This window comes from Lissotriton helveticus, chromosome 1_1 (genome assembly GCF_964261635.1).
Source record: "Lissotriton helveticus chromosome 1_1, aLisHel1.1, whole genome shotgun sequence".
Lineage (NCBI taxonomy): Eukaryota > Metazoa > Chordata > Amphibia > Caudata > Salamandridae > Lissotriton > Lissotriton helveticus.
In genome coordinates, this window is record NC_136057.1 from 80,195,705 (window position 1) to 80,218,811 (window position 23,107).

At 43.0% G+C, this 23,107-nt stretch overlaps 1 protein-coding gene across 1 annotated transcript; it reads left to right on the forward strand.

Annotated features, from left to right (window-relative positions):
- The first annotated feature begins 3,947 nt into the window (after positions 1-3,947).
- On the forward strand, positions 3,948-9,204 carry LOC144767723 (uncharacterized). Its single transcript, XM_078651112.1, has one exon. The coding sequence runs from the start codon at positions 4,760-4,762 to the stop codon at positions 6,707-6,709; it is 1,950 nt and encodes a 649-aa protein (XP_078507238.1). The 5' UTR covers positions 3,948-4,759; the 3' UTR covers positions 6,710-9,204.
- Positions 9,205-23,107: the final 13,903 nt, after the last annotated feature.

Below are 23,107 nucleotides of genomic sequence, written 5' to 3' on the forward strand. Positions count from 1 at the left end.
TCGAGCGTGTGCCCGGCATAGTGAGTGGGGGTATCAACAAGTTGTTCGAGTCAGAGGTTGGCCAGGTTGTCCAGAAGGGTGGTGGTGTTGCTGTAGTTTTTCTTTTCCAGGTGGAAGTTGAGGTCTCCCAGTAGAATGTAGTCCACACAGGGGAGGGCGTGTGGGCTGATGAAATCAGCGATGTCTTCGCTGAATTGTGTGCGGGGTCCTGGTGGCCTGTAGATGAGGGTGCCTCTGAGTGTGGTCTTGGGGTCGGTGTGGATCTGGAAGTGAAGGTGGTCGGCGGTAGTGAGGCTATCGTCGGAACTGGTCGTGATGCGGATGGTGTTCTTATGGACGATGGCGATGCCGCCTCCTGTTTGGTTGGTGCGGTCCTTTCGGATGATCTTGTAGCCGTCCGGGATGGCTATGGTGATGTCGGGAGCTGATGAGGCGTTCATCCAGGTTTCTGTAAGGAAGGCGACGTCCGGCGATGTGGTGTCGAGTAGGTTCCAAAAGTCAATGGCGTGTCTGTGGATCGAGCGGGTGTTGAGTAGGATGCACTTTAGGTGGTTAACGTCGGAGCTCTGTTTGGAGTCTGTGGGTTTGGTGTGGGTCCTGATGCAGTCGAATTTGCAAGAGTGGCAGGTGAAGGATCCATGGGTGTGTCCTGGGGCGGCTTGGTAGCAGTCTGGGATACGGCCGGGGTTGAGTGCTGAGAGGGTAGCGGAGTCGTACGTTATGCGGGAGTAGTGGATTTTGCGGGGACCAGGGGGTCTGGCGCTGGGCGCGGTCCAGGCGCGGACGGGCGTAGACAGGCTTACCTTTGGCGCGCCTTTGGCGCGCATGGGGCGCGTCCGCTGCACGTGAACGCTGCGCGCAAAAGCATCTGTCATAAGTGGATAGTGGAGGGGGGTGGGGCGAGGGAGGAGCAGCTGGGGCAGACGGACGGGCTACGAGGCACAACAACAACAAAATGGCTGCAAAGCAAAAGCGAAACAGGGCGAGATTGGGGTCTCAAAGAACTGGGCAGAGGCACAACCGGGCACAAATGGCTGATTAAGCAATGCGATCAATGAAATACAGTGAAGATTATCTATCGTACCAGGCAGCTCCTAATAACAGTGTGGGCAATGGGAGCAATGTGAAATTAATGCAGCGCTACGATCTAGCTGACAGGCACAGACAATATCACAAGCGGCAATTCCTGCAAAGCGAGCGATGCGCAGATCAGCTGACAGCAGCAAATAGCAGAGGGAGCGTGATAGCGCTACGATACCAGAAGCCAGGAGCCAGGGAGCGTCGGGAGCGACCGCCTCTGAGCTGGTCAGGAGCGTGCGATGTCGGACCATAGATGCATCCATTCCTCATCGGAAATAGGATGGTGAATTAAGTCTTCTCACATAGACATGTACCTATGAGATCACCCCTTTCATGTTAGCAGTCTTGGTGAGAAAGGCCTCAAATTTTGTGAGAGGTCGAGTAGCAGCCTCCCGTATCTGAGGTGTGAGGGCCCTGTGCATCAATTGGATATACTGATATCTTTCCGTGTTCTTCAATTCAAAGACCCTTTGAAATTGATCAAAAGTAAGGGGATCAAAATTGTGTAACAAATGTATTAGAGCTAAGCAGCCTCCCCTTCTCCAGGCATCAAAGGGCCCTCATGTTGGGCCGGGGGTAAAGCTGGATTGAAATGGATTGGAGTGATTGGGGATGGAAAAGAAGTCCACCTGTCGTCGCCCGAAATTGAATCCCATACTTTAAGAGTGGTGCGTGTGGGGCAGCTAAGGTCACCCTGGCAGCCGCCTGGAAGAGAAGGGAGGCTCCAGCTATTTCCCTATGGCACTCTCGTCTTTGGAGACTGCTTAGCCTAGAATGTATGGCTGATATTTTCAGGGATAATTATAAGAATTTCGAATTTAAATGGGGTCCCCTTGTCTCCTTCCTCCCCCAGGGCCAGCCGTCTGCGGTGTGTCCCTCCACCATCAGAGTCCGCCGTCTCTTCCAGTTTTGATCACAATTCCAGTGTCGACCAACCTCTCGTTAGTATGAACACACCGCCACGTCGGGTGGGGGGTGGTGTTTTTTTGTGTTTTTTTTTCTGTGTTCCTTGTTAGATTCATAATTACTTATCCCATGTTAGGATGAGTTTGTCCACGCTTTTTGGCTATTCCGCATACAACACCTCGGTGGAGCAACCTGGAGAAATTACCGTTACAGAAGGCCGTTGAGTTTTCTTTAGACCTATCTGCTGGCTTAGCAAAGTTGCATGATTTTCTTTTTTATCTCGCTCTCTCAGCTCCTGGGCACTTAGAAGCAGTATCTTTCATTTGGCTTATCTAATAAGGGGAGGAGCTGGTTTATATTGATCAATGCACTTTTTCCACCTGTTATAAATCTGTTGAGGCTTTCTGATCCCCTGCTTGGGACCAAGTGATGAAGTAATTTTTGCCTGTGGAAAAAAAAATTAATAAATACATTTTTGACAAAAATCAGGTGGCAGGCCAAGGCTCCCCTGTGCTCCTCTGTGCCCTGCAGCAGCCGCCGCACGAGCAGCACCAGCAGCGCCTTAGCACCGCGGTGCCGGCAGCGGCCGTTCCTGCCCCCACACCAGATCCGTAGAACTTAAAGCGCCCGTATAACAGGACGTGGGTGAAGTGGGAACCGGTCACAAAACAAACCCTGGCAGACGTCCCAGGCTCCGCTCCGCATGCTCGTCAACTCCTCCTCGGGTCGGCCCCTTGGCTCTAATCAATACGCTCTGCACTCAACGCCGAATCACAGGCTGACAACAACTGTGAACACCAACAGAGGGAAGAATTGTGTGTTTTCCCTAGTTAGTAAACAAAAACAGCATAAGTCTTGGCTGCTTCTGCTGCACCCAGAGTCTTATGCGTCTTTTCTGTCTAATTTTTCTGTCTGGAAAAAGATTGTGTCCTGGTTTTCTGCACCCAGTAAATCCAGGTGCAGATAAACCTAACAACTGATAATCAGGTGGAATAAAATGAACACATGAAAGTACGCCTTAATTTCATTGCCCTTGATTCATACTCGGGACCATAGTTGAGGGATAGGTCTAGGCATAGTCCTCGCAGCACACAATAGATTTGCTTGAGGCAGAGGCCAAAACTCAAGTCAGGATACCAGATACAAGTAGGTGGTAACTCAGGGCAGGGGAAAACGCCTGTTGTCCGTGGAGGAATAATTCACTTCCCAGAAATCTGCATTACAAATTAATTAATAGTATATGTTTTTTTAATATCTGTTTGGTGCCAGTCCATATGACTTTCATATCTGCCTTTGGGATTCTATGTTGCAACTCCATAGGGTACATGCATCCTTTGTGAGCTTAATAAAATGTTGACAATTCTACAAATCCCCACTCTTCCATCCAAGTACTCTCATGCTACCATTCAAAACTCTGCACTGTCTGAAAAACAGCTCAACATTTTCAAAATTCTGCATTGATTTGGCTTGTAAATTATATTTTTGGAAATGTACATGTATTAACTATTTAATTTTAATACTATAGGTGATTGAAATTACGGACGAAGAAAGCAAGATTTAGCACTAAGCAACTGAATGTCAGTGCCATAAGAAGGATTATTTTGAAAAACTGAAGGATATCCAGCATTCTACGTTTAAACAATTTCCAAAAATCTAAGTGTGGCGAGGAAAGTACTATACCTGTAAGTGAAGTCTCTAATTTTGCATTTCATTAACCCAGAGCAAAGCCATATCTGTGCACACAGCATCAGAAATAATGTAGAAAGACCGCTTCAGCATCCTCATCTGAAATACTATCAGAAAGACAAATTGTCTCAGCATGACAGAATAACGTTCATCTAAAGCATAATGTAATTCTAGAGAGGAAGCACACACTACATAAAAGAAAGTTACAACTAAAGGTTTCTTCTGGATATCATCAAAGAAAAGACGCTGAAAGAAGACTCCGAAGCTGACACGTTAACAACCAAAAGATTGGAAAATCACCTTTGTTCAACAACCGTTTTAACCAGTTACGCAAGTTTGAGACTATTTGCCTCGGGATATAACACCTTGACCCACTCTGCTCACTCTTGCGAAAACCTTAAAAATTCACCACTTTATTGTGTTAATGACCATCTCAGATTGTTTCCTTTTTATTGTGTACTGTTCTGTAATTCTATGTAAATCGCCTCAACATTATCTGTTGTTCAGGAGTGATATGTAAAACTGTTAAATATAAAAATGGATTAAAGGAGCACCGTTGCAATATATCTAATGTAAATCAATCCTCATACTCAGAACTACAAACCTTAACCTTACACCAAACAAAGAAAGGGTAGAAGGAACTGATGTTCTGCGACTAATGATTCACAATAGTACTCTGCACGTTCTAACACCCTTAGTTACTGCCATTACAAAGTGCAAAAAGGTACTTATCAGTTTAATCATTAAATATCAGACTAACACCTTATTACTGCATTGCTAAGAACCTATACAAAAAGATTTGAGATAAACTTCAGTCACAAATTAAGTTACTGCCGAAGAGGCTATTACCTAAAGACTATTATCTGCTAGAAAAAGGTCAACAGGTGTTACAGGACTGCTTCCCGACATTTTTTGCTCAATTCAAGTGTTGAGAAGATTACACACAATTTCTTTTAGAGATAAATGCTGAACATTATCTAAACAAGCCAGACTCTAAAATCGAGGCAAAATACAGAAGTTGGGGAAAAAAGTTACCTGTGCCCAAAAAGATACACCCATAAATCTTATCTCACAGATTTTTGACAGAATGCACACAGGGGAAAACCACTCTCAGTGCAAAGTATGCCAAAAATGTTTCAGGCGTAAATCTTATCTCACTGAGCATATGAGAATCCACACAGGGGGAAAACACTCTCCGTGCAAAGTATGCCAAAAAAGTTTCAGGCGTAAAACTTATCTCACTGAGCATATGAGAATCCACACTGGTGAAAAACCTTTTCAGTGCTCTGAATGTCAGAAAAGGTTTAGTATCAAACCGAGATTATATCGACATGAAGTAACCCACTCTGTGGAAAGACCTTATCAGTGCGCTGAATGCCAGAAAAGGTTTTGTAACAAACCGAGTCTATCCCGTCATGAAGTAACCCACTCTGTGGAAAAACGTTATCGGTGCTCTGAATGCAAGAAATGTTTCAGTGATCAAAGCACTCTGACTCGGCATACAAGAACCCACACTGGGGAAAAATCTCATCAGTGCACAGAATGCCAAAAATGTTTCATTGACAAAAACAGTCTCACTCGGCATACAATAACCCACACTGGAGAGAAACCATATCAGTGCACGGAATGCCAGAAATGTTTCAGTTGCAAAAGCAGACTTACTGAACATACAAGAATCCACACTGGTGAAAAACCTTTTCAGTGCTCTGAATGTCAGAAAAGGTTTAGTATCAAACCGAATCTATATCGACATGAATTAACCCACTCTGTGGAAAAACCTTATCAGTGCGCTGAATGCCAGAAAAGGTTTTGTAACAAACCGAGTCTATCTCGACATGCATTAACCCACTCTGTGGAAAAACGTTATCGGTGCTCTGAATGCCAGAAATGTTTCAGTGATCAAAACACTCTGACTCGGCATACAAGAACCCACACTGGGGAAAAACCTCATGAGTGCACAGAATGTCAGAAATGTTTCATTTACAAAAACAGTCTCACGCGGCATAAAATAACCCACACTGGAGGGAAACCATATCAGTGCACGGAATGCCAGAAATGTTTCAGTTGCAAAAGCAGACTCACTGAACATACAAGAATCCACACTGGGGAAAATCCTTATCAGTGCTCTGAATGCCCAAACAATTTCAAACTTAAATCACTTCTAACTGCACATGTGAGATTCCACACTGGGGAAAAACCTTATCAGTGTTCTGAATGCCAGGAAAGGTTTTGTAACCAACAAAGTCTTTCTCGACATGCAATAACCCATTCTGTGGAACATCCTTATCAGTGCTCTGAATGCCAGAAATGTTTCAGTTTAAAAAGTAGTCTCACACGGCACATAAGAATCCACACTGGGGAAAACCTTTATCGGTGCTCTGAATGCCAGAAATGTTTCAGTTTAAAAAGTAGTCTCACACGGCACATAAGAACCCACACTGGGGAAAAACCTTTTCAGTGCTCTGAATGCCAGAAATGTTTCAGTGAAAAAAGACATCTCACGCTGCATATAAAAACCCACACTGGGGAAAAACCTTATCAGTGCTCTGAATGCCAGAAATGTTTCAATGAAAAGAGACATCTCACGCTGCATATAAAAACCCACACTGGGGAAAAACCTTATCAGTGCTCTGAATGCCAGAAATGTTTCAGTAAAAAAAGACATCTCGCGCTGCATATAATAACCCACACTGGGGAAAATCCTTATCAGTGCTCTGAATGCCAGAAATGTTTCAGTGAAAAAAGATATCTCACGCTGCATATAAGAACCCACACTGGGGAAAAACCTTATCAGTGCTCTGAATGCCACAAATGTTTCTGTCAAAAAAACAATCTCACTGAGCATATAAGAATCCACACTGGGGAAAAATCTTATCAGTGCTCTGAATGCCAGATATGTTTCAATCGAAAGAGCAGTCTCACTCAGCATATAAGAATCCACACTGGGGAAAAACCTTATCAGTGCTCCGAATGCCAAAAATGTTTCAACCAAAAATGTCATCTCACTGAACATGTGAGAATCCACACTGGTGAATAAAATTATTAGTGCTCTAAATGTCAGAAAATATTCAGAGGTAGAGATAGTTACAAGTGCCATAAGAAAACACACCATCAAAATAATTCAGTTCTCCGAATGCCAGAAAATCATAAATTTTAAACTCAATCTCACTCTACATGAGCAGACGCACACAGGGGAAAAACCTTACCAATGCTGTGAATGCCAGAAATTCCTATTTGATAGGCACAGCCTCACTAACTATAAGCGACTCCATACTGATGAAACACCTTATGAGTGCTCTGAATGCCAGAAAAGCTGCAGGGAAAAACGCTATTTCACAATGAGAAACTCCACACTGGAGAAAATCCTGATGGCAAAAAAGCATTTTTACCCCTTCATTGTACGTTCAAGCACAGCCCATTGCATGATCTATGTAGGGAAAATACTCTGTGCACTGAAAATGTGTTAAAATAACAGACAGTTGATAATCGACTTTAATAACTTCTCATACCTGGATTTATCTAGAAGAGAAGTCTGTTAATTCTAGCATATTTTTGATACCACAAGGTAAGAACTTTGGGGATCTTTATCTGATATCTTTATCAGTAAGTTATCTGAAATTATTGAATATAAACTTTTCAAAGTATTAAAGTAGGAAATACTGAGGTTCATGTACTAATAATCCATTTGGTAAAAAGTTGTTGCTTGTAGAGTCAGCACACTACTTTGTCTGTGATAGCTTTTAAATAAAGGCATTTTTTAATGCACCCCATTTTACTTTCAGATTCACAAATGTCCCCTTGGGTTACTATGTCCTGTTACTGTTTTTCAGTCCACATATGGTTTCAAAGCTTAATACATACCTTAAGGATGTATTAAATATTCAGACGGGAAACTATTAACATTTCCCTTCCAAATTCTGAATTGTTAAATGGGCTTAGTACATTTCAAAAAGGGGTTTAGCATTTGCAAACTCTGTGAATTACTGAACCAGTGGATTTTTTTAACAATAAAACATGAGGCAATTTTTCTCAATTCCCTCCAAATTAAGTTTGCTAATATTGTTAGTAGAATGATAACCGGTGCATGTACCTATTTAGTGTTAGTGTTGCTTCAGATCAAATAAAAACCATCACACATAACTCTTACACAATACTTAAAGACAGAATTTCTGACATCCAGCGTTAATGTTTTGTTAAATATATTTGCAAATGTTGTCACTTAAACAGGAAAGCAGCTAAAGCAGTCTCTGGACATAAAATAGGATGTAATCATAATCTTTAGATACATTTTCTGAGTTTCAGGAACAATGTGTGTCTTCTGGGTTTACTCTAAACCACTATAATAAACATATTCAATAATTTTAGATTTGATCTGTTTGTACTGGTTTCTATTGCAGACAATAATCTAGATTTAGACCAAGGATCAATTCCACCCATGGCTTTTAAAATCTATTTATCAATGATCTCTATTAGTGTTATCGCAACTAAAACTGTAATAGAACTGATCTGAGAGATGATATTATGCTCAGTCAATTTATTGAACAAACTATGGAGTTAAAATCTGAATCGATTAGATCCACAAGCATTGCCTGACCACTGTATTTTGCATCAATAGATTACTTATCAGCACATTTTCTCTAAGTAAAATTCAGTCATCTTCTATTTTTCACGGAGCTCGTGCTGGGTCTGTAAGAACTGTTTAAAAAAAATGGCATTTAAATGTCCAAAAAATCAGGAATTCTAGTTTCAAGCCTGGTCAAACCTTAATGAATGGTACACCAACAGATGCCCTTCTGTTCCTACATTTTATTGTGCACCATGATTCAGAAATGGCATGTTTTTGCTTTCGGAGGTAACATTCTAAACATATTTATTGTTGTTGCCAGCCGAAAAATTATCACTAATTGGGACGATAACAACAAGTGGTCTTGTGATGCTTGCTGGAATGGGAAGAGTTTATTCAAAAAGTGAATGGAATTCACGTTTAGGAGACAATTTTACAAAAGTGTATGGATTTTTTATATATTTAAAATTGTTGATCTCCAAAATGCCCTAAATCAATAAATTGAATTTAAATTCAAGTTTATTTTGTATCCTATTGTTGGAAAAGATGTGATTTTGAACCCCATGAGGCAGTTCCTTTCCAGAAAGCATTCAGGTTGTAATCATGAGTCAAATAATGCTGAGGAGGTTAAAATATTCAAATTTAATTCTAATTACATATGAAATATTCAATGTTCAATATATTTCTCTTAGTATTTTAATGTGAGGACTTTATTGTTTAAGGAAAATAATTAGTATTTGTTTTTCTATATGTAGGAAGCATTACATTGATGAAATCACTGTATCCCACCTTCTTTGTTTCCTTTCCTGTTCTTTATGAACGTTTCTATTGTTGAGCTTTAAAGATTGCCCGAAATTAGGAATTTTGCTCTACATAACTTTGCTGTGTTACAGTATGTTGCTTTTTATGTACTACTTTTGTCTCTTATGTGTATGGCAACTGATGTTTTGTTTTGCTTTAATAATCAGCTTATGTTTATTAGGTTTTATTATTCAATAAAATGTTTCAAACACAACAAATGGTAGTTGATATGTATTTACAACAGCAGCATTTTTATTATATGGGCAGTTTCAAAGAGGCCAAAAATATGGTCTGTGGGATAACGGAGGACCACATTGACATCAGCAGGGAGAGGTTTGGGCAGGTGATTGGGGTGTATGTAAGGTTGGAAGTAGGGGGAACAAAGCATGTACATTGTGTGGACTGTGACTCCTGGAGTTATTGTGAGGGATACCATGCTACCCTGTAAATGAATCCCCTAGTGATTATTATCAACTAACTTTATTCGGTTTTATAAAAGAAAAACATCTTTTAAGTTACAGATTGATAAATATAATATGTCCAAGTTAATCAGAACACAAGATAAAAATTCATGAATTACAGTAGTAGCATTTTGCGTCTGTGAGATCTCAATGAATGCCGTCATCAGAATCGGTAGCCGCTGGGGACAACACAGTGCATGGGCTGTTACTGGTTCAAGCAAAGTATCAACATCCGTTGGCATGACTGATGGGAGTGTGAGACATGTGTCTAACACTCATTCTTCTCCACATAGCAGGCAGTGTAGAACAGGTAGGATGCAATCTTACCAAACTGGTCTGAATGACAGAAACCATGTGGTATTTAATTCTCTTAGACAAGGTAGTCCCAAAATTTGGACGATGCGCTCACGACACTTCATCACCAGTAGAGTTGTCTCCATAGAGAACTAGGTGTCGTTTGTGAAATGACTTGCCATGTCGCAGTAGTAGAAGCAAAAATAGTATTCCTGCAGCGAGTCCCAAAATGAGAGGCAATCGCCAAACACAGAGTGCACAAAGTTTGAAAATATTACTAGGACTGCTTTAAAAGGTGCCAACAGTCCAGAAAATACGGTCTTAAATACATGTAGAATACCACTCGTATCAGACATGTTTAAGATACGACTTAACATTTCTGAGAAATGTATAGGGCAATTTGTAGTTAAGAGGACATCTAACTCTGCAGAAGTCCTTGCGACTTGCAGATCATAGGTTTCTTTGGCCGAAAGTCAGTGCCACTGTTTTTTGCAAAAGAATGGCTGTCATTCTGCTTAAAGTATCAATTTGTATAGAAGAGAGGTTCAGTGAAGGCCAAAGTGGCGACTCCCGGCTGTCTTGGTTTTAGGAAACAATACTTGCATACAGCAAGTGAACCTGGCTGACACAGTTACTAGATATGGTATTCCTGGCAACATGCGACAGCAGTTGCGATCATTCAATGTAAGGTAACTCCCATTCGAGAGGTGTCCAAAAACCTTGCAGGCGGCCGGATAAGTTTTTAGAGAAACTATCACAGGCCCTGTGTAAGTTTATACCCTGACATAGTGCATTTTCACAATTTTCCCCGCAAAGAAATATTTCACGACCCCCACTCCAACATCTGTATGTGTACGGCAATTCCCAGGATGTCTTGATGTATTCTTTACTCAACTTTTAATATGTGCCTGCTGGTATATGTTATAGGCAATATTGAAAATGGAACATTGTAACAGACTGAGTGAATGTTCCAATGTATAATCCATTCCATAACTGGCTTTTCAGCGACAGTAAATGGCAATCATTCCAGTTTTTCAATGCTCAGCACCGTATTGTCTGCTCCCCTTTGTGCCAATTTGATCTGCATATCAGTGAGATTGAATTATGAAAACAGTGACGTAGTATAGCCTGAATGAAGGTTTTGCAACGTCCAGCCTAATAGCATGATAGACCGTACTTGCGACTGACCATGTTGCAACATGACCAAGTCCTGTTCCATGATGTCTATGGCAGAAGATACTATGCAATCTAAAGAATATATCCTGGACCACAGAGTCTTTAACCCATTGTCAACCACAGAGAGAGATTTCTCTAAATTAATACAATCAATTTCTCGGATTCGTTCTGCAGTCTCTGCTTGCGTAATTTTCCATGCTTCATTATAAGCAGCAAAGAAACCGGCGTATATAAAACGTTTATGATGCGGTGTTCTTGGTCCTAGCAACAATTCCCTAAGATCAGCGCCATCTTTAAGTAAAGATAAGTGTTGCTTTACATCCTTAAGTGTAGATCTGTGTATCCAATCAAGGCAAAGTTTCCCTACACTGTATATTGTTGTGGGTGCCTTGCTGAGAAAGGAGAGAAAAAGGACTGAAAGAGACTTTTGCTACTTGTGCTTCAAACAATCTCCAAGGGCTTGTGGGTGAGCTTGCCCCCTGAACGGAGTCCCAGGATTATTGGACTCCTCCTGCCTTCGCTGACAAATCTGCTGAACTTTGCCCTTCCTTATCACTGGAGCCACGATCCCCAGTGCAGCTCGTTCCCTCCTTTGCCGTGACGCTTGTGCCTGGCCGCCCCCGCACCGTGTGAGCCTGCTCTGCTTCAAGCCGTTCCTTGCACCGTCCCGCTGGGCCACCCACACTCTGCCTCACTATTCCTTCCTTTTCGAGCCGCACTGCTCGCCTCGCCACCCCCACTGCTGGAAGCCGAACCGAGTGCCTCACGAAGCCAAGGACGGCCCGTATGCACGAAACGTACCAGCCGCCTCACATCGCACTCGTGGCGCGCCGCACTAAGAGAGCCCGGCGGTACGCCTCGTACTGGCTGCCTCTTGACGCGCCTGCCCGCATTGAATCAGCAGCTACAAACCAAAGGTACGGCTCAAAAGCTGTGAACGCCGGGCCCCCCTACTCTACTCTTCGAACCGAGACACCTAGCAGAGCCTGGGCCCGTCTCGCAATGGAGCCGCCAGCATCTTTGTGTTGCCTGTACGTCCCGGACGCTGCATTCGAACCGGACTCCTCATCTCAGAAAAGGTACTGTCACTCAACGCGTACCACAGTGTGTACGCCACGGACCACGGAGTCCGCAACGCTGGTTTAATACCTTTTTGACATTGTTTTTCAATGGTAAGAGTCGTACAAGAGTGTGCAGCGCACACAGGAACCAAGAATTACGCATTTTTAACAGAATCCTCATTTTATTGCTAAATAGTATTGTGGCCTAATTTTACAAACGTTATTTGAGTCTTATGCTAAGCCTTATATAAAGATACTTATTTTTTATACAAAACTAGACTGGTGTCATTTTGTGGTGTGTCATTGAATTATTGTATGTGGTCATAAATGCTTAACCCATAACGCTCTGAAGTTTAGCATTGTCTGCTCGCGCCACGCAACCTAGAGGGTGAGCAGGGTTATTTTAAAGAGTAAGTCCCTTGCCCTGACTAGAGGAGAGGGTCCCTGCTTGTCACAAGTACTCAACTGCGCCAACCAGAGACCCCCAAATCTAACATTGGAGGCAGCGGTGAGGATTTCGAATTTGCATTTGTGATTAATATATGTAATTGGTGAACACCACGTAATGAGTTCAGGCCAATAACGCAGCCACATACTTGTTGATTTTTGTTTTTGCCAAGAGATCTCCCTTTTTTTTTTTAAGAAAAGTCATGCCTGATTCAGTCAATGGAGAAAAGGCAGCATCTGTAGTCTCTGACATTGAAGGAATAGACTGGGTAGAAGAGAGACTAGAGAGCTACTCCTTAGCCCAGCTGAAGGGCTTCTGCTTAAAGTTTAGAGTTTCACAGTCTGGATGTAAAAACAAAGCTCACTTCCAAAAGGCGCTGAGGGCGTGGATTGAGTCAAGGGCACCTGAGAATAGAGTGGAAATTGAACCAGCAGAAAACATACATGATTTTAGCAGAGTCCTGTCTCCAGAGGAGTTGGCACCCGGGCACATGCAATGGAGATGGCAAATCTAAATGGTCAGCTGGAGATGGAAAGCAAAAGGCTGGCTATGGAAGAAAGAAAAATTCAAATGGAGCATGAAATGAAGTTGAGGGAGCTGGAGCTAAAAGCTAAAAGTACGGAAACTACTCCCTCTGGTGGCAGCGCATAGCCAATGCAGGTAGAATCAAGGGTGTACATGCCAAAGGACGTGGTGAAAGAATTTTTTTAAGAATGATGACATAGGGCAGTGGTTCCAGGCCTATGAGGTAGCCATGTCTTGCCACTGGGTCCCTGAGAGAGATTGGGGAGCAGGGTTGTGGGGGTGGTTCCTTAGTGAGGGGCGGGACACACTGCTAGATTTGCCCTCTGAAGTTTATAATTATTACCCACACATGAAGGACGCTTTGATGACCAAGTATGGATTAACTCCTGAATTGTACAGACAGAGGTTCAGGGGTTGTGCAAAAATTCCTAACAGTACGTATGTTGAGTATGTAACTTTTTTCTGCAGAGCACTGGATGGTTGGGTGAAGGGTAGCAAAGTTAATGATTTTCAAGGTCTCTTTGATTTATTTGCATGGGAGCACTTGTCTAGTAATTGTTTTCCTGAGCTAAGCCAGCACCTGATTGATAGCAAGCTGACTAACCCTAGGAAGCCAGCTGGGTCAGCACCAGGGTCCACAAGGGTCAAGTGGGAGACTCCGCCAAGGGTGGGCAGGGTCCCCAGCAGAGGAGTGGGGGCTACAAGGACAAACAGAGGGAGTTTCAGAAGAGGCCCCAAAGTAATCCCCAAGGGAACCAAGGGAAAGGTTCTCAGCCTCCCCCACCCCAGAAACCGACCGGGGCCCGACAGGTACCCCTGTTCAAAGAGGGCCCCTAAAGTGTTGCAAATGTAGTGAACTGGGGCATTTTGCCAAGGATCCCAAGTGTCGCCTGTTTGGTAAACCAGCACCCACTGGTGCTCCGCCCCGGCAGATGGCAAGTGTAGCCTTTGAGAGGGAGGTAGTAGTCCAAGGTGGGTGGGATCCCGTTCAGATTACCCTGGTCTAGTTAGGAGACAGTGAGATGGTCCCTGAGAACCAACTTCCCTCTAACACTAAGAAATATGGGCAGTGGGTGACCGTCAATGGCCAAAGGGTGGAAGCTCTTAGAGATACAGGAGCCAGTGTGACTACTGTCAAGCAGCACCTGGTGTCTCAAGAGCAGGTTGTCCCCCATGCATACTGCCGGGTTGTCAATGCTGACAACACAGAGAGTTGTTGTCCAATGGCTCAGGTTCCCTTTGATTGGGGGGGGGGGGTCTCTGGCACTCTTCAAGTAGCTGTGAGAACTGCCATGCCTGTAGACTGTTTGTTAGGGAACGACTTGGAAAGTTCACCTCGGGAAAAGGTGGAGAAAAGTACTCAACTAAGGATGGTGGGTCTGCCTGACTGGGCGTACGTGACCACCCGGTCAATGGCAGCCAGTAGGGGTGCTCAAGAGGTCCTAGAGCCTGAGGGAGAGGCCCAGGAACCTGCCTTAGAGAGAAGGCGCAGGAGGCGCGGGAAACCGGCCCCTGAAGTTCCTACGGCCCAGGAGGAAGCAGACCTTGAGGGGGATGCCCTGGAGCCTACCTGGGAACAGATAGCTGAACTATGGGACCTGCCTGAGCTGACCCATTGGCAGCAGGAAGGAGGCCCCTCCAGGGAGGAATTCTGCAGGGCGCAGAAAGAGTGTCCTTCTCTCATAGGTCTGCGGCAGCAGGCTGCAGACCAGGCCAACGGTGATCAGTCTGGAACACATTTAATTTATTGGGAGAATGACCTCCTGTATTCAGAGCCTAAGTTTGCTGAACCAGGGTCAGCCCGTGCGCTGGTGGTACCCCAGAGATTCAGGGCCTTCCTACTGGGGCTGGCTCACAATGTGCCATTGGCAGGGCATTTGGGGCGGACAAGACCTATGAAAGGCTTCTCACCCACTTTTATTGGCCTCAAATGCACAAGAACTCTGATCCTCACTGTAGGACCTGCCAGACTTGCCAGGCAAGTGGAAAGAGTGGGAGGAAGCAGAATGATCCTCTCCAGCCATTCCCTGTAGTCAGTACCCTATTCCAGTGAGTGGGAATTGACATTGTGGGGCCACTGGACCCCAGGACAGCCATGGGCAACAGGTTCATCCTGGTCCTCGTGGACCATGCCACCTGGTACCCGGAAGCCATCCCTCTGAGGACAGTTGCGGCCCCGTGGTGGGACGTGCGCTGATGGGAAATTTCTCCAGAGTGGGATTCCCTCTAGAGGTTGTGTCTGACCGGGGTACTAATTTCATCTCTAAGTATATGAAATCCCTTTGGCAAGAGTGTGGTGTAATCTACAAATTCACCACGCCTTACCACCCCCAAGGAAACGGGTTGGTTGAGAGATTCAACCGAACTCTGAAGGGCATGCTTATGGGCCTGGAAGAACCCATGAGGTGTAAGTGGGACGTCCTCTTGCCATGCCTGCTCTTTGCTTACCGTGAGGCGCCATAGAAGTTGTAGTGTAGTTCCTATCTTCCCAATAGGCTCTGCGCATTGGAATAATACCTACAGCAGTAAAGGCCTAGGCCAGACGTTAACTAGGTCTACTACTGTCGATACTAGACTTAAGTTTTGGGTTTGCCAGCGTAGCTCAGAGTTCGCTAGAAACTTTCTCGAATGTTCAAGGAGGAATTAACTTCCCTGATTAGACAAGAAGGGATTTAGTTTCTGACAACCATAGAACATGACAACTTTGCTCTCCCCTAATCAAGAGTCAATCTCGAGAGTCGTGTGAACAAAAGGCAAATTATTTTACTCAGTCAGTACGTGCATTCTTAGTCTCATCAGAATGTAGAGAAAAGGAAGAGACGGGCGTGTTCAATAAAAGATGTTATTTATTGATCAGTCTCTTTTCTCATACAAGAGAAATGGATCGATATTATTGCAATACTTATAGCTAAGTAAAGTGCATACATTAAAAGCAATAGTATAAAGTAATACTGTAAAAACATTGATATGGTTTCTAAGCCATAAGATGTTTAAAATGAATAAAATATATTTACATACACATATACATTTGACTAAACGTACTCAACTGGTGTTTCTAAATACGCCTACCCCGTGTACCTGACCTAAGCCTAATACGTGGGCGGGAATAGAAAGTTACAGTTTAAGTTAAGTTTGTTTTTGCCAAGTGAATAACTAAAGAATTCTCTGTGAGGGGTTATTCAGTTCTGTGCCTGGAAGTTTAGGATGAATGAGGAATGGTATCTCTTTCTCTGGTCTCGATATTCCAGGCTGCCTGCGAGGGCTACCCGGAAGCGCCGGTGTTGGGTCTCTCGGCAGCAGAAATCAGCTTCTCTCAGCGCGTCAGGAAGGCGGGGCTGCTGCCAGCGGGGTCTTCTCTGCTCTCGGCTTCGGCAAGCATGGCTGCTCCGTCTCGTCACCACGCGTGTGTTTGCATAGGGCAAGATCGGTAATATTTATACCTTTAAGGTGCCGAGATTGACGTAAGGATGGACATAGATACGTCAATAAAGATGTCATACGACTTGCTCGTTAGCACATTCTTTTACTAAAGTTCTCGGTGAAATCAAAACAATGGCCGCAGGGTTTTGCCCAGGTTGTCATAGGTTTGATTTGTTATGAGAACTCCGTATGCCTTATCAGGGACTGGAGGAATATCGCTTGTCCAATTAGATCGCAAGCGTTATGACCTAATCAGATAACACGTTCCTGTGCCGTAGTGTGACTGCGTCAGATAACGGTATCTGCATCATGGGGGTTTTCTGCCTCATGGGCTGACTGCTAGTTAACTTGTTGGTTTGTTTAACTAGAATAGGGTCAGGAATAGGGGGATCGATTCAGGACCTATAGGAATACATGACACCCACTCCACGCTAACTATGGACATATTTACTAATCTAGGCATAGTATAACATAGTACAACATACTATAGAGTAGTGTGTATACCTTACCACCCCAAAATACATAAATGCATTTCGAAATTTTCAAATATACTGAAAAAAATTGCAGACATATATATATGGTATGCACTCAAGCTGTAGAAAAATGCCAAAGTAATCGCATTTGTATACATTATTGCTTATTTGGTATATGAGAATTACACATGAAATGGTTTCTGACAGAAAAAGGTTTCGAGACCATTCCATCACAGAATAAAATATCTTTATGAACATGCTAGCGGGCAGCTAATGTCTATAAGCTATCTAAAATTTAGAAACCTTAGTTCTCTAAGAATAGTTCTTACTTTAAGCAGAAGATAGTGTCCCGAAAAATATGCAAAAATATTTGGGGGCTGCTGAAAAAACTGCTGTCCGTGAACTGGAGCGAAAATGTTCATGTGACTTTATTTTTAAAGTTGAAGGCCGAATTCAGGGAACGCCGTGTGCGAGCTTGCTCAAAAGTCTCTATTTCTGTTCGGGTGAGAACATCATATCATTTAGGCTTTCGAAAAAACTGTCAACAGCTTCCTGGGAAAGTTCCACTAACTCGGAAATAGGTGTAATCATGCATTCTTGCGCATGATTGTCTCCATTGACATTCTGATTTGCATTACTGACAGAAGGTCGTACCTGTTCGATGCTGCTTTCATCTTGAACTTCACTACCCATCAATCGTAGTGGTGAAGCTTCCACGAATGCCGTCATCAGGATTGGTAGCCTTTGAGGGCAGCACAAAGCATGAACCTTAATCGGGCTCAACAATGTTTCTGCATCCATCGGCGCATCCGATTGTAGCGTCAGACAGGTGTCTAACACGCATTCTTCTCCGCATAGCAGACACCTCAATACAGGTAAAACACATCTTTGCCACATTGGTCGAAATGATAGAAACCAGGTCATGTTCAGGTCTCTAAGCCGGGAGAGTCCCAGGATTTTTGATATCGGGTCCCGGTATCCAATGGCTAGGATTGTTTCTTCCCTTGTCGCAAGAGTTTTGTCTGTGACATGGGTTGCCATAACGAAAAATAAGGACTAAGAATAGGATTCCTGCAATTAGTCCCAGGATCAGGGGAAGTCCGCCAAAAATCGAATGGACGAAATCTGGAAAAATACCCAGTATGGCTTTGAATGGTGTTAATGCCATCGAAAATACTGTCTTAAATACCCCTGAGATCCCATTGGTATCAGAAACATTTAAGATTTCATTCAGGATTTCCGCGAAATGTACGGGGGAATTAGTTGATAATAATGTATGTATCTCTGCAGTCGTCCTTGCTACTTGTAGATCATACGTTTCTTTTGATGACGAGAGCCTGGTAGGCGTCTGAAGAAGGACTGTTTTCATTCTGCTTAAAGTATCTATTCGAATAGAAGTAATTTTCAAATCGGGCCATGCCCTTGCCTCCCTGTCTGGAAAGGAGCTGGGGAACAATGAGCGTCCACAGCACTTGACCTTCGCAGTCGTAGTAACTAGATAAGGAGTCCCGGGCATAAGACTACAACATCTGCGGTCTACAATAAGAATGTAACTCCCATTATAGAGTCTTTGAAAGAATGGTTCTATTTCAGTTGCAGGTGCGCCTTGCTGGTGACATGAAAGGTTGTATGAATTCCCTTCACAGGCTCCATGCAAACTAATTCCGTTACACAGAAGCGTGCCGCTTAGTGACATCGCACAATTGTTGCCACTAAGAAACACTTTCTGGCCTTTATTACTGACACATGCATGTGAATAGGGCAGGTTCCATGTTGTTTTAAGGTACCCCTTTCCCAATTTCTCGTACATGCCAGCCTGTATATATTTTTGGCAGTATTGAAACCTGAAGGTTGAGATTGGAATATTTATGATTCCGTGTATTATCCATTCACTGACAGGTCGTTCTGACATTGTCATTGGTAATCTTTCTAGTTTTTCAATGCTCAAGATTGTATAATCAGCACCCTTTTGCGCCATACCGATTTGTCTATCAGTAAGGTTAAAGATTTGGAATAGTGACGTTGTGTTGATTAGACGCCAAGGCCCATAGCCTGAACGCAGATTTTGTAACGTCCAGCCAAGCTGTACAATAGAACGCAATTGTGACTGACCATGTTGTAATAACAGTAAGTCTTGCGATAATATATCGATTGCTGAAGACACAATGCCGTCCAATGAAAAAATTCTGGAGGACAGAGTCATTAACCCATTGTCCACTACAGAAAGTGATTTTTCCAAATTGATACGGTCAATTTCCCGTATTCTCTCTGCTGTTTCAATTTGAGTAACCTTCCAGGCCTCATTGTATGCTGCATATACAGAGGCTGCTATGAAACGCTTTTGACGCTGTTTGCGTGGTCCCAAAGTGAAATCACGCAAGTCAGCACCATCAGTAAGTAAAGTTAGGTGTTGCTTAATTTCAGGCAGTGTGGAAGTTTGTAGCCATTGAAGGCACAATTTGCCCACACTGTAGGTGGTAATTATCCCTGGGTGATGTCTTTGGGGATATCTAAGGTCTGGCCTGGTCATTTTGAAACCCTGTGTTTTGTTCAGGAATCTGTCTTGACAGTTATTAGTATCTGTGGGCCAGAGCAACCACTGTTTCCAATCAGGATGTGTTCTGTTTTGGTTTAATATATGGTTTACGTCTATCTCTTCATCTGTATCAGAATTATTGCTAAACATTGTTGGCTTTGGAATAGACGGTTTATTTAAATCTTTGATTTTGGCTAGGCCAAGACAGGTGGTTTGTTGAAGAGTGTCATTTAAAAATATCATTTGTTCTGGGATCATGCAGGCTCTAAACAAAACTTCTATACCCTGTACTTGCCATTCTTTTGTACCCCAAACACTTTTCAATTCAACATTTTTGTCCCAATATTCAAAACCAAAAGTATTCATTTTTTCAAAGAATGAGTCTGAATATAACAATTTTGTGTTGGTTATCATGGTTTTGGTCCCTGTCTTGTTCGACAATTTAAAATAGAATGTTTCAGCATTACTTGTGTTAAAACCTGAAAAATATGAATATTTGTCGTAAACGGTTCTTGAGCTCCCTTTTGGAGGTGTTGCACAGTGTTCCCATTGATTATAATTTAAAACATTTCTAGGTTGTGCAGATCTATGTAAAAAGTGGTTACCATAGTGGTTATAGCAATACATACTATCATAATTTGTAGAACCCTGCAAATAATCATGTTTTGTAAATTTAGCAGACATTACTAAGTCAGACATCATATTATTAATGCTTTCGAAGTCCCAATCATCAGCAAATGAGTTTGGTTTTGCAAAGTCACTCAATGAGATCTTAATTTGGTGTGGATATTTCAGGATCTCGACCGGACCATAAATTTCATAGTCAGTGTTGTCCCAGGCTACCCCACCAGGTATCGGATTGGCTGTGAAGTTGGCTGAAGAAAGTTCTCTTTTCTCGACGTGTGAAGATGTGTGTGGTTTGAGGATCAAGTTGATTTTCTGACTTGCTGTGTCCATTTTAGCATATTTTCCCTCAATGAAGCGTCCCAAAGTAAGTACCATGATGAGCCAAAGTATGAGGATAAATGCACCAAAACCCACCCAAAATTCAATCCATGGAGAAATCAGATATGTTTCTTTCAGTTGTTTCAAAAGTTCTTTAGCTTTTTCTTTAAAGGTTTTTGATGATGGCTGTGTCTTTGATTCACTGAAGCCTTCAGAGGAATCATCGAAGTTTATGAAGTAGCCGGATGCAGTTCTGTCAATTGTTCCAATTGGTTCAGGATTTCTCTTTCTTGCATTTTCACTTGGTACTTCATTATAGATTGGTGTGTCTCTGCTAAATGTTTTTATTTGGGTGGTTTTCAGAGGTCTGAGTTCTATTGCATTGTTGCATAGTCCTTGTTGTTCTTCTGTAGGCGTGTCGAATGTGTTGAGCCTCTTCGTTAGGACCTCTGTACTGGTAGCAAACCTTGGTGTTCTGCTACTTATTGGGAGTCCACTTGGCCTACTGTTTGTTATCGGCCACATGTTGTGGTTTTACCAGGTCGATGGATACAACTCGGTTCTCCTTTTTACCAGCAAGTGGCGGTAGTACAACTGATCTTGTCCCGTTGACAGACAAGACAGGAACTGCTTTTCTGTAAGAAGGCCCAAATTCCTTCTTTACCGCGATCTTTTCCCTGACTAGATCCCCGACTTTTGGAATCCAGACAGGTCTTGCTGGGACAGGTGGTGGTTCTTCAGTGGTTGTTGGCTGTTGTTTCAACTTTATGTTGCTCAGGTCTTTTCTTGTTTTGCTTAAGTCCTGCAAAATAGCCAAACGGTCTTTGATATCAAAGGTTTTTTCTTTCACCACTGAAGTCTGACTATCAAGGTCAGAGATCAACATCCTAGTTCCAAATAATAATTCGTACGGACTGAATCCTTTCAGAGAATTTCTTGGCAAGTTATTTAGACTACGTTGGACACTTATTAGATGTTTGACCCACCCAGCTCCCGAACCTAATATCCTTTCTGCTATAGATTGCTTTATGCCTTGGTTTTTTCTTTACACCATCCCGTACCCTCAGGAAGGAAGTGAGAAGATTCCCGCTGGACTGTGCTCATTCGGCCATGTTTCCCCCCAGGCTGGTGGGCTTGAGTGAAAACAATGGTCGAACGTAGCATGCTCTTAGCGTATATGCCATTTAGACTCGCAAATCTTTGTATAACAGTCCGGACGTCAGCCGAGTGCTGGTGATTTACATTATAAGTGGAAACTAGCCTGTATATGTTAATCACAAGCCATTCTTTTTACTGGTAATATTATCTGCCGTAATACGACGAGGTATCAAACTGTTTCTCTCCCCACTGCGATCTCTATTGCAGTTTGGGCAGCGTTTTACAAACATGGTGTGACGCAGGCTCATGCCTGGCCACCAGTACCGTGATTGTAATTCTTCCAGAGAATCTTTTAATTTAAGGTGTCTGAGACCCTCGCCCATGTGTGCGTCTGCGATTAACAAGTTTCTCCTGTCCATGTTTGGAATCACTCTATCCCCCACTCCAGGGATTCGAGCAAAAGGGACGGAGTTTGCATCGATTATGTATGTATAATTGAGTGGATAGTTGATCGGTAACGCTGAGCAGTCGCCTTTTGATGACGTTTTCACTGCCAGCACTGTTTCACCGTCAATGTGTTTTAATGTACGCTTTTTTCGAACTACGGGAGCCGATTTAGTGGCTGCCGCTGCGGCTGTTTCAGCCAATGAATTCCCTACAACGTGAACGCCATCACGCTGATGACTCAGTGAGTGTGTCACGTGAGTCTTTGGTAGTTCTTTTTGTAAAAGAGCTATTTGTTCCCAGAGCAGTTTCTGCTTTATTGGTGCATCTGTGTCATCTTTGTAACCGTTTTGAATGCATGTCTGCAAATCCTTGTTGTATGATTTGACGCAGTAATATGAATCTGACACTATAAGTGTCGGGAATTCGCGATCCGCATTATCTAGCGCCATTTTCAATGCTATTATTTCAGTTTGTTGTTCTGAATTAGTTTCTACTGAGTGTGATTTTGTTAATAGAGGTCTTAGTTTACCTCCGCGCCACACTTCTTTTGTAATCTCACATGTGGGGTTGTATGCTTGTTCTCCCCAAACGGAGGGTTGAGCATGTCCGTCTGTATAGATTACACAGGCGTAATGTCGTAGAGGCAGAATGTCGGACGGCAGAGGATATGTTTTTTCATATTCTAGATTTTCCATTTCTTCTAGTTCTGGATCAAAGTAGTAGTATACTTTGTCCGTTGTGATTGAATTTATCCATTGTAACCATTCTGGATCCAATGTTGTTGTTGGTAAATTACACGGTGTTGTCAATGCCTCAAAGGCTGATTCAGCTGTTCTGACTGTGATATGTCTACCGTCAGCTATGTCTTTTTCTCTAGCTATTGCGGTTTGAACTGCATGTACAATTTTTTCTTTGTTGCTGAATCTCTGTTCAGCTTTTGTGTACAAGTGTGATTTGAATGCAATTGGTACCTTTACTCCCTCATTAGAGGTCAGGTATGTGAATCCGCATCTCCCTGGGATGACTCGAATCACAAGATTGCGTGTGTTATCACGTGTTTCTAATTTTGTTTTAATTAGCATGTCTGTTTGTAAGGATCTCAGAATTTCTGTGTGTATTTGAGTCCAACTGGATCTTTTAAAATCTGGTTTAATTAGACCATAAAGGGGTTTGACCCTTTCTGCGT

Excerpts from the sequence above, each read along its gene's own strand:
- LOC144767723 (XM_078651112.1), top strand. The coding sequence starts at position 4,760 with ATGCACACAGGGGAAAACCACTCTCAGTGCAAAGTATGCCAAAAATGT.